The sequence below is a fragment of the Orbicella franksi genome, chromosome 13, assembly GCF_964199315.1.
Source record: "Orbicella franksi chromosome 13, jaOrbFran1.1, whole genome shotgun sequence".
Classification (NCBI taxonomy): Eukaryota; Metazoa; Cnidaria; class Anthozoa; order Scleractinia; family Merulinidae; genus Orbicella; species Orbicella franksi.
In genome coordinates this window covers 14,309,182-14,321,020 of record NC_138157.1, presented here as the reverse complement: position 1 = coordinate 14,321,020, position 11,839 = coordinate 14,309,182, and the positions used below count along the sequence as shown (strand labels likewise).

At 38.8% G+C, this 11,839-nt stretch overlaps 1 protein-coding gene and 2 pseudogenes across 2 annotated transcripts in view; 2 read left to right on the top strand and 1 right to left on the bottom strand.

Moving 5' to 3' along the window:
• Positions 1-1,102, top strand: part of LOC145465050 (uncharacterized) — a 1,167-nt gene extending 65 nt beyond the window's left edge. The window contains exons 1-2 of the mRNA XM_081448851.1: positions 1-592; positions 727-1,102. The exon at positions 1-592 is cut by the window's left edge and continues 65 nt beyond it. Of these exons, the coding sequence (XP_081304977.1) occupies positions 156-592; positions 727-1,102 (813 nt within the window). The 5' untranslated portion in view covers positions 1-155. The remainder of the gene's footprint in view (positions 593-726) is intronic.
• Positions 1,103-4,291: 3,189 nt separating this feature from the next.
• On the top strand, positions 4,292-5,654 carry LOC145465838 (piRNA biogenesis protein EXD1-like; annotated as a pseudogene).
• A 2,046-nt stretch (positions 5,655-7,700) lies between these two features.
• On the bottom strand, positions 7,701-9,517 carry LOC145465048 (angiopoietin-related protein 7-like; annotated as a pseudogene). The gene is made up of 3 exons (XR_014041501.1): positions 9,439-9,517; positions 8,753-9,131; positions 7,701-8,537 (listed from the first exon to the last, which is right to left on the bottom strand). The product of XR_014041501.1 is annotated as an angiopoietin-related protein 7-like (transcript).
• Positions 9,518-11,839: the final 2,322 nt, after the last annotated feature.

Genomic DNA, 11,839 nt, shown 5'->3' with positions numbered 1-11,839 from the left:
TTATTGTCTCAGCAGATTGAAGTAAGAGCAACTTTTCAGCTTCTCAACCAAAACAATGCGTAACAGCTTCTATTGACAATCCAAAAAGCTATTGCAGCCGAGCCTGTTGAATATTAGCCAATGTAGTGAGAGAAATAACGAAAGGTCGCTGTATAATGGAAGTGAAGGATCTCAAGTGGTACAGTCCCTTCTTGTTCCTTTTCGGAGCCATTTTAAGCTTTGCTGATCCGATCACCGACATACTCACACTGATAGAATTCTACCGTACGGATAACAAGATATGGTTTGGTGTGGGGCTCGCTTTTGTTATTTTGCCATGTTTGTTGTTTTCAGTATTGTACTGCGTTGTCAGAATAGATATGGAAGTGGAAAGTGGCGCTTTGTGCTGTACAAAAGGCATCTTTTGTGGTTTTCATCCATTTTCAGCTGCTGTGGCAAGAATAGAGGGCTTTATTTTCTGTGTCAAGAAATGGTGGCGTGGAGATGAAATCGACTCGGACAGCATTGAAAAGGCTAACGTCGTGCTCACCCATATTCGTTTGGCTGTGTTGTTTGAGGCTGTTTTTGAATCACTTCCTCAGTTTGTAATTCAGCTATAAGTCATAAGGGTTACGATTATCCATATTTCTTTACCTGTCTCGTTCCTGGACAGCCACAACCGTGGGTGACATGCTCCTGAACGGACGCGATATAATGACACTTGAACGTTCCAGTGACCCAAGCGTAAAACAGACTTGTTCTCGTTTTTCTAAAGTTGTTTTACTTGAGTAGTCAGCTGGTTGACTTTAATGTCGGCTACAAGTGGTGGGTTATTGGCGTCTTGTTATTTCTACTCATTCAAAACGCCATATTTTTCTTTATGGGCGGCTGCAAATCCAAAAAGATCTCATTCAGTTTCCCTTCTCGTGTTCTGTTTTTAATAACAAACTTCTTCATGATCCTAATGTATTATTTTAGCGAACAAGCTAAGAATTGGTACTCGTTACCAGTCACAGTCTGCGTGTGTGTATTCAGTGTCGTTTATGTGATAATGATTGTTGCTTTAGCTCGCTGGGTACGACAGAAGGCAAATGCTGTAAATCCACAAGTTGAGAACTATTGAAAGTCATCAGCTTACGTGTTCATGTGATGCTGGAAATCAGTAGTACAAAATGTCAAACTAATATCATTGGAATCGAAATGAACAGTTACTGTACTGGAGATACCTTTCCAAACCGTTCATGTCTGTTCCAGGCTTTAGTCTTTCGCATTTAGGCATTCAAAATTTAAGCTCTTTGAGTAGGGCTTCAACTAGAAATGACAGGTATAAAGAAACACATACAACTTATATTTTTCACGACAATTGTGGCGAAATCTGTGTCACGCAGCTTTTCAAGTACAATTAACCTTGATGTGAGGTAAAGTTGAAACAACAGAATAGCGTCATATTGAAGCTATTCTGTGACGAAGAAGAGTACCTTATATAGTAGCTAGCACCTAACGTTAAGAGTAAAATAAAAAAAGGGGAAAAACACCTTTTTTACAGAGCTGTATCACGACAATTACAACATGAGTTGGCGTGGGGTCCGTACAGATATTTCACCATATTTCCTGTTCCAATGACTGTAGATTAAAAAGCTCCTTAAAATCAGTGTGACGATTTGTTTAGGAGCAATTACGAGTGCCCTCACCTGATGAGAACTAGTCCTAAGTCACTAAGTCATCATATTACTCTCTAATGTTCTGTATGCGATAGAAAACGGGTGATCTAGTAATTCAAGTACTGAGCTGGTACTCTTTGAAAATAACCGTCGTATACCTATTCATTGTTCTTTGTGCCATTATGATAATTGCTGTGTTTTTCTCTCTACTGAAAGAAAATAGTGTACCCATCAATGTCAAGCCCGGGGGAGGGGAGGGCATACGTGGGGCATTTGACCTTTATAGTCAAATTCCCACTCTAGGGCCCGAAAAATAGGCAAACTCAAATCAAATTAGCCGACCCTAGGCAAATATTATCCCTTTAAGTATGGCAGTTGTTCTGTATATTTTATGAATCATTGTCATAAATTGCCAGGTGTTGTAATTTTTTCTACGTCATCTATTTTTCGACTGTATACACTCGAATCGTTTTTGGAGAGACTTTGAAATTTATTTTTACTCTTTATAAAAATAATTTGTACACCTTACCATCAAAAATGTTATAGTAAGTACACTCTTTTTTTGATAAGAACCCTTTTTATAAGAACGTTGAGGCTGAGATCAAAACCAAAATTTTAAGAACATGCTAAGAACATACCCAGGCTGAAAGTCAGCTAAGAACGTCTTTATTTTTGTTAACGAAACCTTCCCTGCACCCACTACACATGAAAGTTTTCTGCGTTTTCGCCGCAAAATTTGGTAACTTTATATCGTGCTGTGAACTCCTGCGTTCAATGCTTTTTTTGAATCTAAAATTACCAAGAGTTGGTTGGCGCAACATCTTGTTCGCGGCACCAGAGCAAGCCGCACAAGCACGCGGAAGCAACTTGATACCTGATCACAGCAAACAATGCATTTTGATAGATTTCCTGGTCTACTATACCATGTAACTTAAGAACATCCTTAGGACATTTTCAGGCTCAAATTGCAAAAAAATAAAAAAAATAAAAAAAATAAGAACGGTCAGCCTCAGCTCCAAAATTAGACGTTCTTATATTGTAGTGTATTAACGTCGAAAACTGCCGTTTACTTGGTACTATTCTATACTTTACTTTACTATTCATAGGTAAAGTAAACTTATGGGATTGTAGATGAGATCAAATAGTACCTAATATTAGTAGTTTGGAGTTGAAGGCCAAAATTAAATTTGAAACAGAAAAATATGTTTTGTACAAAGAACAACAAAGAACAACGCCTTAGATAAATAAATTTAAAAAAAATTGTTAATAAATTGACATCAATCATTCCCACAATTGAGTTGTAAGTTAGTTATTGGAAATCCGGTAAATTGCTGAGAATAGTCTTAGGTTGGGAAGGTGGCATTACAGTATAAAATGAATTTTTTGTAATACGTGCAATGTAACCATTACCAACAGTCTGCAACAATGCAAGATGGCGCGTTGGAACAAAAACCTGCATGCTGTCATTTGAGAAGGAAAAGACTTTTCAGAGCTTTTTTTTCAATTTTGAGAAGTTTTCTTTTCTTATGGAGACCATGCTGTTAAACAAAATTCATAAACTCGGCGTTGCATACAAAGAATACAACAGAAATCCGAGAGGAGTCAGTAGAGAGCGATCGACGGTGTCTTTGCTGGTGTTTTTGAGCTTACGAAGCCATTTTGTTAGCCAGCAAGAGAGCGGCCAATGACTCGTTGAAAAAAAATGTTGTTGTCGTTAAGCATGCGCACGTATAGTTCAAGTCTTATTTAGGACGCGAAAGTACATATATCGAGGAGGTTCACGTTTTATTTAAGACGCGGACAAAATAAGAGTAGCTGAAAACCCTGTTCTAAGATAAGACGCGTCTTATTTAAGTTGCGTCAAAAACAAGGCACGAACGCTTATTTTGTACTATTTATACGATCACTTCGCCTCGTATTTAAGTTGCGTCTTAGGTAAGAGTCATAAGACGCGTCTTATTTTCTCCCGTATAAATGGCCCTATAGTAAATGAAAGTAACCTATTAAACTAGTGTCATGTATTTTTATTATGTCGTATAATTAGTATTGTTATTAGTAATATAATTAAATAATGATAATAGCGTATATTTTAAGTAAATAACAAGTGCTTCGTGTCCAACGTATTGTGGAGTGGTGTATTGTAATGTATCGCAAAAGACTGTAGCAAAGAAACTGTCCGCTTAGCAGAGGCATCAACGTACAGGAGGTCAATGCTGTAGTGTTCCAATGAAGGGGACGTGTCCTTTAGCGGCGGTTGAGCGTAGTCAGTATCAGTGGAATTAACCCTTGTAACAACTGTCTTGTGACCGACGCTATACCCGGATTCCTTCTGTGTTAAGCCCCCATTATAAGCCCCCTAGGACTCAATTTGGATCTTTTGTCCACCGTACCCCCTGTTGTAATCTTTACGCAGAAAAGCAGAAGTGAATAGTGGAATTCTAGATAGATAGATAGATAGATAGATAGATAGATAGATAGATAATCTTTATTTATCCACGGTACAAAATTCGTCAGCTTTAAAATTACCTATAAAAATACCTAATACTAATATAATGAGAAATATTTAAATAAAAAGCTACTTTCCACGAATGCCGTGCCTTACAGTTCTTCTTTGAGTAGTCGTTTGATAAGAGTCTTGGAGCGGCTAAGTTTGTGTCATGTAAACAAATTGTGAAAAGAAGATTTTCGCTCTTATAACACTCCTACTTCTTACTTTTTTTGGCAAAATGGCTTGCGAAAATGCAACTGATTATGATTACAGACTAGTCGATAGTGAAACGGGTCTCCAAGATGCTATCTCTGAGCTCAAACGCAAAATAGTGGAACGGAATACTCTTATAGCGGTTGATTGTGAGGGCGATTCGTTGAGCAGAAAGGGAGCGCTTACCATCATCACAGTATCAACTGAACAGTCTGAACAGTCTGAACAGTCTTCATATTTGATGTGCTGAAACTAGGACAAGTCATATTCAGTAGTGAACTGGGCGAAATCCTTGAAGACAAATCTCGTAAGAAGTTGATGTTTGATTGTCGACAAGATTCCGATGCGCTCTGGCATCAGTTTGAGGTGAAACTGAGCGAAGTCTTGGATCTTCAGCTGCTTGAAGTCATCTTTCGCCGTGAAAACTCGCCTCCGCTTCGCCTCCGTAGTTTTCCATCAAGAATATAAAGTGTGGTGGTCGTGGTGGTCGTCGGAACCGTCGCAGTCAGAGAACAGAAAATATATGGCTTTGGTCGCTGCATTGAGTTGTACCTCCAGGACGCAAAGTTGGTCAAAATAAGGGATAAGGGAAAAGAGCTGTTAAGTGAAGATGAGGAAGTGTGGAAAAAGAGACCACTGACGGATGAGCTTATCCAATACTGCATTGTGGATGCAGTGGCGATGTTCAGGCTGTACAACAACATGAAAGATGTCAACGGAGGAGAGGAGGCTCGTCTTCGAGTTGCATCTGAAAGGTATGTTGATCTGTATCGAGGCAAAACAGAAAGGTCTTTCGATGAGTATGAAACAAATGCGTACCTTCCACTTGACGTCATCCCTGATAAAGGAACTCTGGATTTTCCGGCTGCTGATACTTCTTGTACGCGCTGCCACCGACGATTCCCACGGGAAGAATTCAGTGTAACACAGCTGGGAAAAGGGGAACAGAAATGCATGGTGTGTAAGGAGATAAAGCGCCTGGAGGATATACAAAAAAAAACAAACAAAAAAAAAAACAGAGAGGATAATTGGGAACGCGCTGCCCGTGAAGAAGAAGAATATGCCTACATTCCTGAAGGCATGTCTGATTATGCATGGGTTCATGACCACGAACCTTGGGAGAATTTACTTTGGTAAGACCCTTATGACTCAGGTGATGGCTGGCATTAAAAGCCTCATACGCTATACATGGCCAGACAGAGAGTCGCTGGAATTACCTGCAAGCTGATCCCAAAGGACTGTCATACTTTAATCATTGCAAATATTATTAAGAAGACTATCGTGAGATGAACGTAACGGTATGAATCAGGTCTTTTTACTATTATACACCCAGGTTCACCATCATAAAGTTATCTGTACAGAAAAAATGTTCATAGGTAGGTCTTTTACTAGATGTGCGGGTGGTTATCAGTAATCGAACTCATATATTAATCCTCTCACTGAGGAAGCAAGCTACAGGGACTTACTTCCTTGTCAAAATTGATTAGCCCACAAAAGGATGCATTGCGGACCTAAGTATTATGCGCATTATCTTTGATAGTGTCTAAGGGTTTAAGTGCTGGGGCTAAAAAGAGTTTGGATCAGTGCTGACTTTAAAATGAGCCCCCATTTCTCAGACAGATTTAGCTTTCAAGCTTTAAAGGGCAATGTAATTAGTTTTTACCTCCTATTATTAACCATCTACCATAGACCTTATTTGCATTTTACATTATAATTACAATATCCCAAGAGACTTGATTTTCACTCGGTGACTGTGGAGACTACTTTGTGTTTCAATGAGCTTAGAATGTCTTGTGGTGTTGCTTTAAAAGTGTAACTACCTTTCTGCTGTTCAATATGAACTACGATTCCTCATGGAATGACAGTTCTGTTGTCTGTAGTTAGTTAGTACTTTCCTCACCTAGGATTTTTAGACTACATAGAAACAGAGTGATCAATGTTGTAGTAATTCATTCAACCATATACACACCAACAGACACCTGTGTTAGGCAGACACCACTACATACAACAACAAATGTTCAACCACCTATAAGTGGGCACTTCTTTAGAGTGGACAGTTTGTGTTCCCAAGGGTGTCCACGTATGCAAACGTCATTGGGAATTTGAAGTTCAGTAGAGTCCAAACCAAATCAACAAACAACAAATTGATAGTAGTTTATCAATGTAATTTTGTGGTATTACTGATCCATCAAACTGTACAAGAACAAATGAAACGATCGAGTTGGCTTTCTACCGATATTTTTACAAATCCTGAACACTTTGTAAGCATGTTTCTTTTTGTGTTCTTGCATTTCGAATGAGAACGTAACTTTTTCGACTCTAAATTTCTTTGGCTTAGCTAATTCAAGTAAACCGCAACTGATAACGCCGGCGGTGTCTACTTAAAATTAAATCAGAACCCTTTTTTGTCGTGAGTAATGTTAAGACTTAGTTACTTACTGTCACTTTGTTTGTTCATTGGCGCTGCATACAAGTAGCGAGCAGTGGGAGATGGGGCTGGGAAGCTTTACCCACCCCCCCCTCCACTTTTTTCAGTAAAGAGATAGATTAGTAAAACAGAGAAACATGAAAACAAGTAACTACGCAAACATTCTACAGGAATGGATTATTTATGGGAAATCCATGCCAGTCTCTTTATTGGGTAAGGCAAGCACGGATGGGTGCCTTTGATTCTTTTCCTACTGACTAAATTTAAAATCGTACAGTGGCACTTTTCCCACCCGAATAAGTTCTAAGAATTCTACTACAGAAGACAAGAAAGTCAGCCGTTAGTGGTAAACTGATTGTTTATGCCCTGGGGAAGATGTGAAACAACATAAATTTCAAATTTTCCTTCGATGCCATTTTACTTAACTTCCTCGGTGGCAGAACCAAGGTTGTCAAGGGAAACACACACACCAGGCAGGGAGAGTTGAAATCGAGACTGGAGAACAATCATATCCTATGAAAGACAGGACTATTACAAGAAGATTTCCATGCTTTGTGTACATTGATTGGATGGCATTTCAGTGCTTTCATGACCTCCAAAGGTTGGCTGCATTCAATTTTGATGTTAATACTTTTTACACAACATTAGGTTGTAACTGAATGTGTTGAGTGAAATGCATTAGGTCCTAGTCTATTTTAAAGCAGGACATGGAAATGAACTTAAACGCTGTCTGATAATAACTGTCTAAAAACATCGCTTTGCAAGCACTGGAAGATTGTAATTGTTTAACAATACGCTTATTAAAAAACGCACGTTGCTCCTTATGGTAAAACATTTTTCTACTATTGAATAAAAAGTTATTAAGTATTTTCGGAGGTTTTTGATCTTTAAAAGTTGGTCAGTTAATCATGGATTTTAAGGGGGTGCTGCAAGCTGCAAGTCAAACTGAGGAAGCGTCCAAGACTGAGTGGCAGGATAAGGTTTATTGCAGACGTCAATCCTCGGTTTTGTAATTATCCTGTAAATCGAAGTCGTTTTTATATGGGAAGAACTCTGATCACTGTGTTATTTGAACAAAGAAAGAAAATTTTCGATTTTGCGGTACAATTTTAAAGGACCATTAAAGAAAGTCTCTTCCCTCACATGAGGTGTGATATTAAAGTTGATTGCCAAGTACCAAACTGAAAAACTAAAAAGACCAAAAAGTTTCGTTCAGTCATCAGATAAAAATAAATATTCGATGCTTTGGAAGCAGGCAAGTGTTTTATAATTCATGACAGACAAGTAGATGAAACAACAGCAGCTTTTATTGTTTCTTGATAAGTCATACAATGAAGCGAGTTGTTCATGTACACAAGTAATATAAACCCATCACCTATTAAGAAATCGCTCTAAATCTTATGATCACTTCATTCATATAATGGAACAAGAGACTCAGGCGATAAAAAAGCTCACTTAATTCAAGAATCAAGTGACTAATGCCATTTTAAAGCCGTACAAGGGCACTTGGTTCTAGTTCTTAACTGGTTTGATTTTCATCTCAGCTCGTTTAGCCGAGTAGCTATGGCCTTTCCAGTGATTCCAGTTCACACCTTCCCAGGAAATAGAATGTTTGCCATGATGATAGAGACCATTCAGATTGGAGTCGAGACAAGAATTGAACCAGCCTTGCAACGCGTGGCACAGCTGCCAGAACTCTTGTCATTGTCGCGATCTTTGGTGGAGAACGCTGAACCACGATGATAGGAAAGAGAGTCGCCAGCAGTTCCTACATAAAAAATCACATAAAAAGGTAAAATTACAAAAAGCTAATAGACATGGTACACTAAAACTCTAAAACACTGTTTAACTCTCTTAAACTGCATATATTGCTAGCTGGTTAAATAGTGCTGTCACACAATGGTGAGTGCCTAAAACCTATTTTCCAAAATGTGTGAAGAACTTTAACTTCCTATTGGAGAAGAAATGCGTCAAAACACATACCAGAGTATGTTCCAAGACTCAGTTTGTATTTGCTTCTCTCACTAGCCACACCAAAGAAATCGTACTCGGCGTAAGCTGTTTTTCCAGTCGTGTCTTCAAGATCCACACGAAGCCTGCTTCGTTGTTTTGTCAGGCGATGAATCTTGTCCAATCCGAGCCAAAATTCGTCGCTCAGATTTCCGAAGCCTCGTTTGTAGTCATCCCCAACCGTGGTAGAAATCAACCGAGCCATCCAGTCTCTTCTGGAACACTGTCCACCCCCCACCGGCTGTTGTTTGGTCACAGAACACATCAAAGGCTCCAGCATTATCAGGGTCGATGGTATAAACACCGCTTATTCGTTTACTAGCCTTGTAGACTTCAGCACAGTTCTTGTAAACTGAAAATTACAAAGTAAAAGATCCGTTAAGGCGTCCCTTTCCTAAGACTAAAATTAAAGCAGCCCAAGCGAAGAATAAAATAACATTTTCCCTGGAATTTTATCTATCTTAAAATTTGTCAGCTGAGAAGACAGTCATACAACTAAGCGTTAACAACCCGTATCTAGAGACGCGAACACGATTCTGTGATAGAAAGAAAAAAACGTTTCGTAATATTTCATATACTTAATGCATTTAAGGGTGGAAACTGATTTACCAACCTTTACTTGTCGTTTTGTTTTCCTTCAGAGACCTTTCGCACTTCACCGAGCTCCCGCTTTATTTCATGCAGCATCGCTTCGACCTTCTTGTTCGGCCCTGCGTAAAAATTGTTGGAAGTATACATGTTATGACATTTGTCCTTCGTAGGAGAAACCTAGGAGACGTTAGTGCTTATGCCGACAGCACATAACATAAGGAACACGAATATCAGACTGTAGGGAGAACCCAGGATAGCCATGATCAGAAATGAAGCTTTTCAACCCAACTTGAAGCGAATGTGGCTAGCAATAGGTTCACTACCTACTGGCTTGATCACTTTATAGTTTCATCTACGTAGTGCATTGATACCCAACATGATTTTTCGTGCGACTATTTTTAGAAGGTTTTTCACAATTGCGCAGAACAGAAATGATCCAAACTGACACGTGCTTTTGTTCTTCCCTCTTTCTTTGTCAATTGTTTACCTTTTCTGAAAGTATTTTATTTGAAAACTAGCAAAAATTAAATACGTGGATTTCACCGGACAAGTCAGGTGATATTAATAAACCGGCTCCCCTTTACGGCATTGTTTCAGACAATTAATAGAATTAAAAACTTTGTCTTTCATATTTCGCGTGCTTTTCAATATTTCGCACCTTAAATGCTTGACAGAAAACATTAAGATACCTCGAGTCAACATTCGTGGATCGTTGAATTATCAAATAATCCCTCAAAAGGACCCCTAACTCAGCTCAGATATGGAGAAACCCGCAACAACTCCAATTTCTTTGTGTGCGTGAGTTTTGTTTGGTCCTATAACAAAAATACAAAAAACGATGCTTTCTGATTGCTAGAATACAGCGAAAAAAAGTTTTCTGCAAGATTTTGCTTTCTTGGTGAAGAAGGGACGGGGCCGAGCCTTGTTTAAACATAAAATGTACATGAATTTGACAGCAATGATCAATTAGTTAATTTACCTTCATTTTTATAAGGGATTACTTACGTAACGAATTCTTTATTGAAAATTTTTCCTCTCGGATCTGACGTCGTTGGAAACATATTAAAAAACACTTTTTTGTCCTGACTGCATTATCTTTGTACCGTGGATCGTGTGAACTGCTATTGAGATTAGAATTACGACCGCCTGCATGTTTATCAATTATTCCTAACTTACTTTTGAATTAGCATAGAGACGATGTATTGTTTTACAAAAGAAAAACTCAAACAAATAAAAACCCCAAACAGCTCCCTTTCAATTTAGTTTTGCCTTAATTTGACAATACCTATTGTTTGAAATAAGAATTTCTATATTTCAACATCGAGTTGGACGACTTACTCCTTAGAACAGCTTGTTTAACGAAACTGGAACCAAGTTTTCCTTTACGCAGCGAAATTTTGTTTAGTGTAGGATGAATTTCTGCCTGATTCAGACGACAAATATCAGTAATAGGAAAATCCTACAAGGTTACCATTCACGTCAGAAATTGCGAGAATAAGTCACTGATGAACGAAACGATTTAGTTGGCTTTCTGTCGATATTTATACTAATCCTGACCACTTGGTAAGCATTTTTCTTTTTGTGTTCTTGCATTTCGAATGAGAACATAACCTTTTCGACTCTAAATATTTCTTTGGCTCAGCCAGTTCAAGCCAACCGCAACAGATAACGCGGTGTTTACTTCAAATTGAGCGAGAACCTTTTTCTTGTCGTGAATAATCTCAAGACTTTATTAATGAATGTCACTTTGTTTGTTCATTGGCACTGCATACAAGTACCGCGCATTGGGGGGTGGGGCCGGGAAGCTTTACCCCCCTCCCCCTTCCCGCTTTTTTCAGTGAAGAGATAGATTAGTGAAACATGGAAACAAATAACTTCGCGAATATTCGACAGGAATGGATTACCGTTAATCCTCTGTTAAGTCCCCTGGGGGACTTATTTGTTTTAAGCACTTTTAAGGGGAGCTTATGAGAGAGAAAGGGGGGAGGGGTGCTTATTTAATTCCTAGCGAAACGCATTACCAGCATCAAAATAGAGGAAGAAACAGACTAGGTTTACGCTCACCTACTTTCTGTTAATTTTGGACCGGAGCAATGACTGTCTAATATGGAGATTTGAGCGGAAAAGTTCAAGCACATGAAGTTGGAGGTCATGCAGCCAAAGAATAAAAACAAATTTGAACTTTGAGCACGTGAATAAACCATACCGGATCAGTCCACATGGAGTGTTACAGTCGGGATTATATTACAAATACAGTCTACTATTTGTTAGCTTGATTGTGTGGACTAAGGGGGGAGGGGGGGGGGCTTAAAAGAGGATTTACGGTATTTATGGAAACTGCAGTCCGATATACGGGGACGGATTATAGGGCAAGGCAAGCACAAATGGGCTCCTTTGATTACTTTTTTTCCTTTTGACTAAATTCACTTCAGAATCGCACAGCGGCACTTTTCCTACCCGAATAATTTC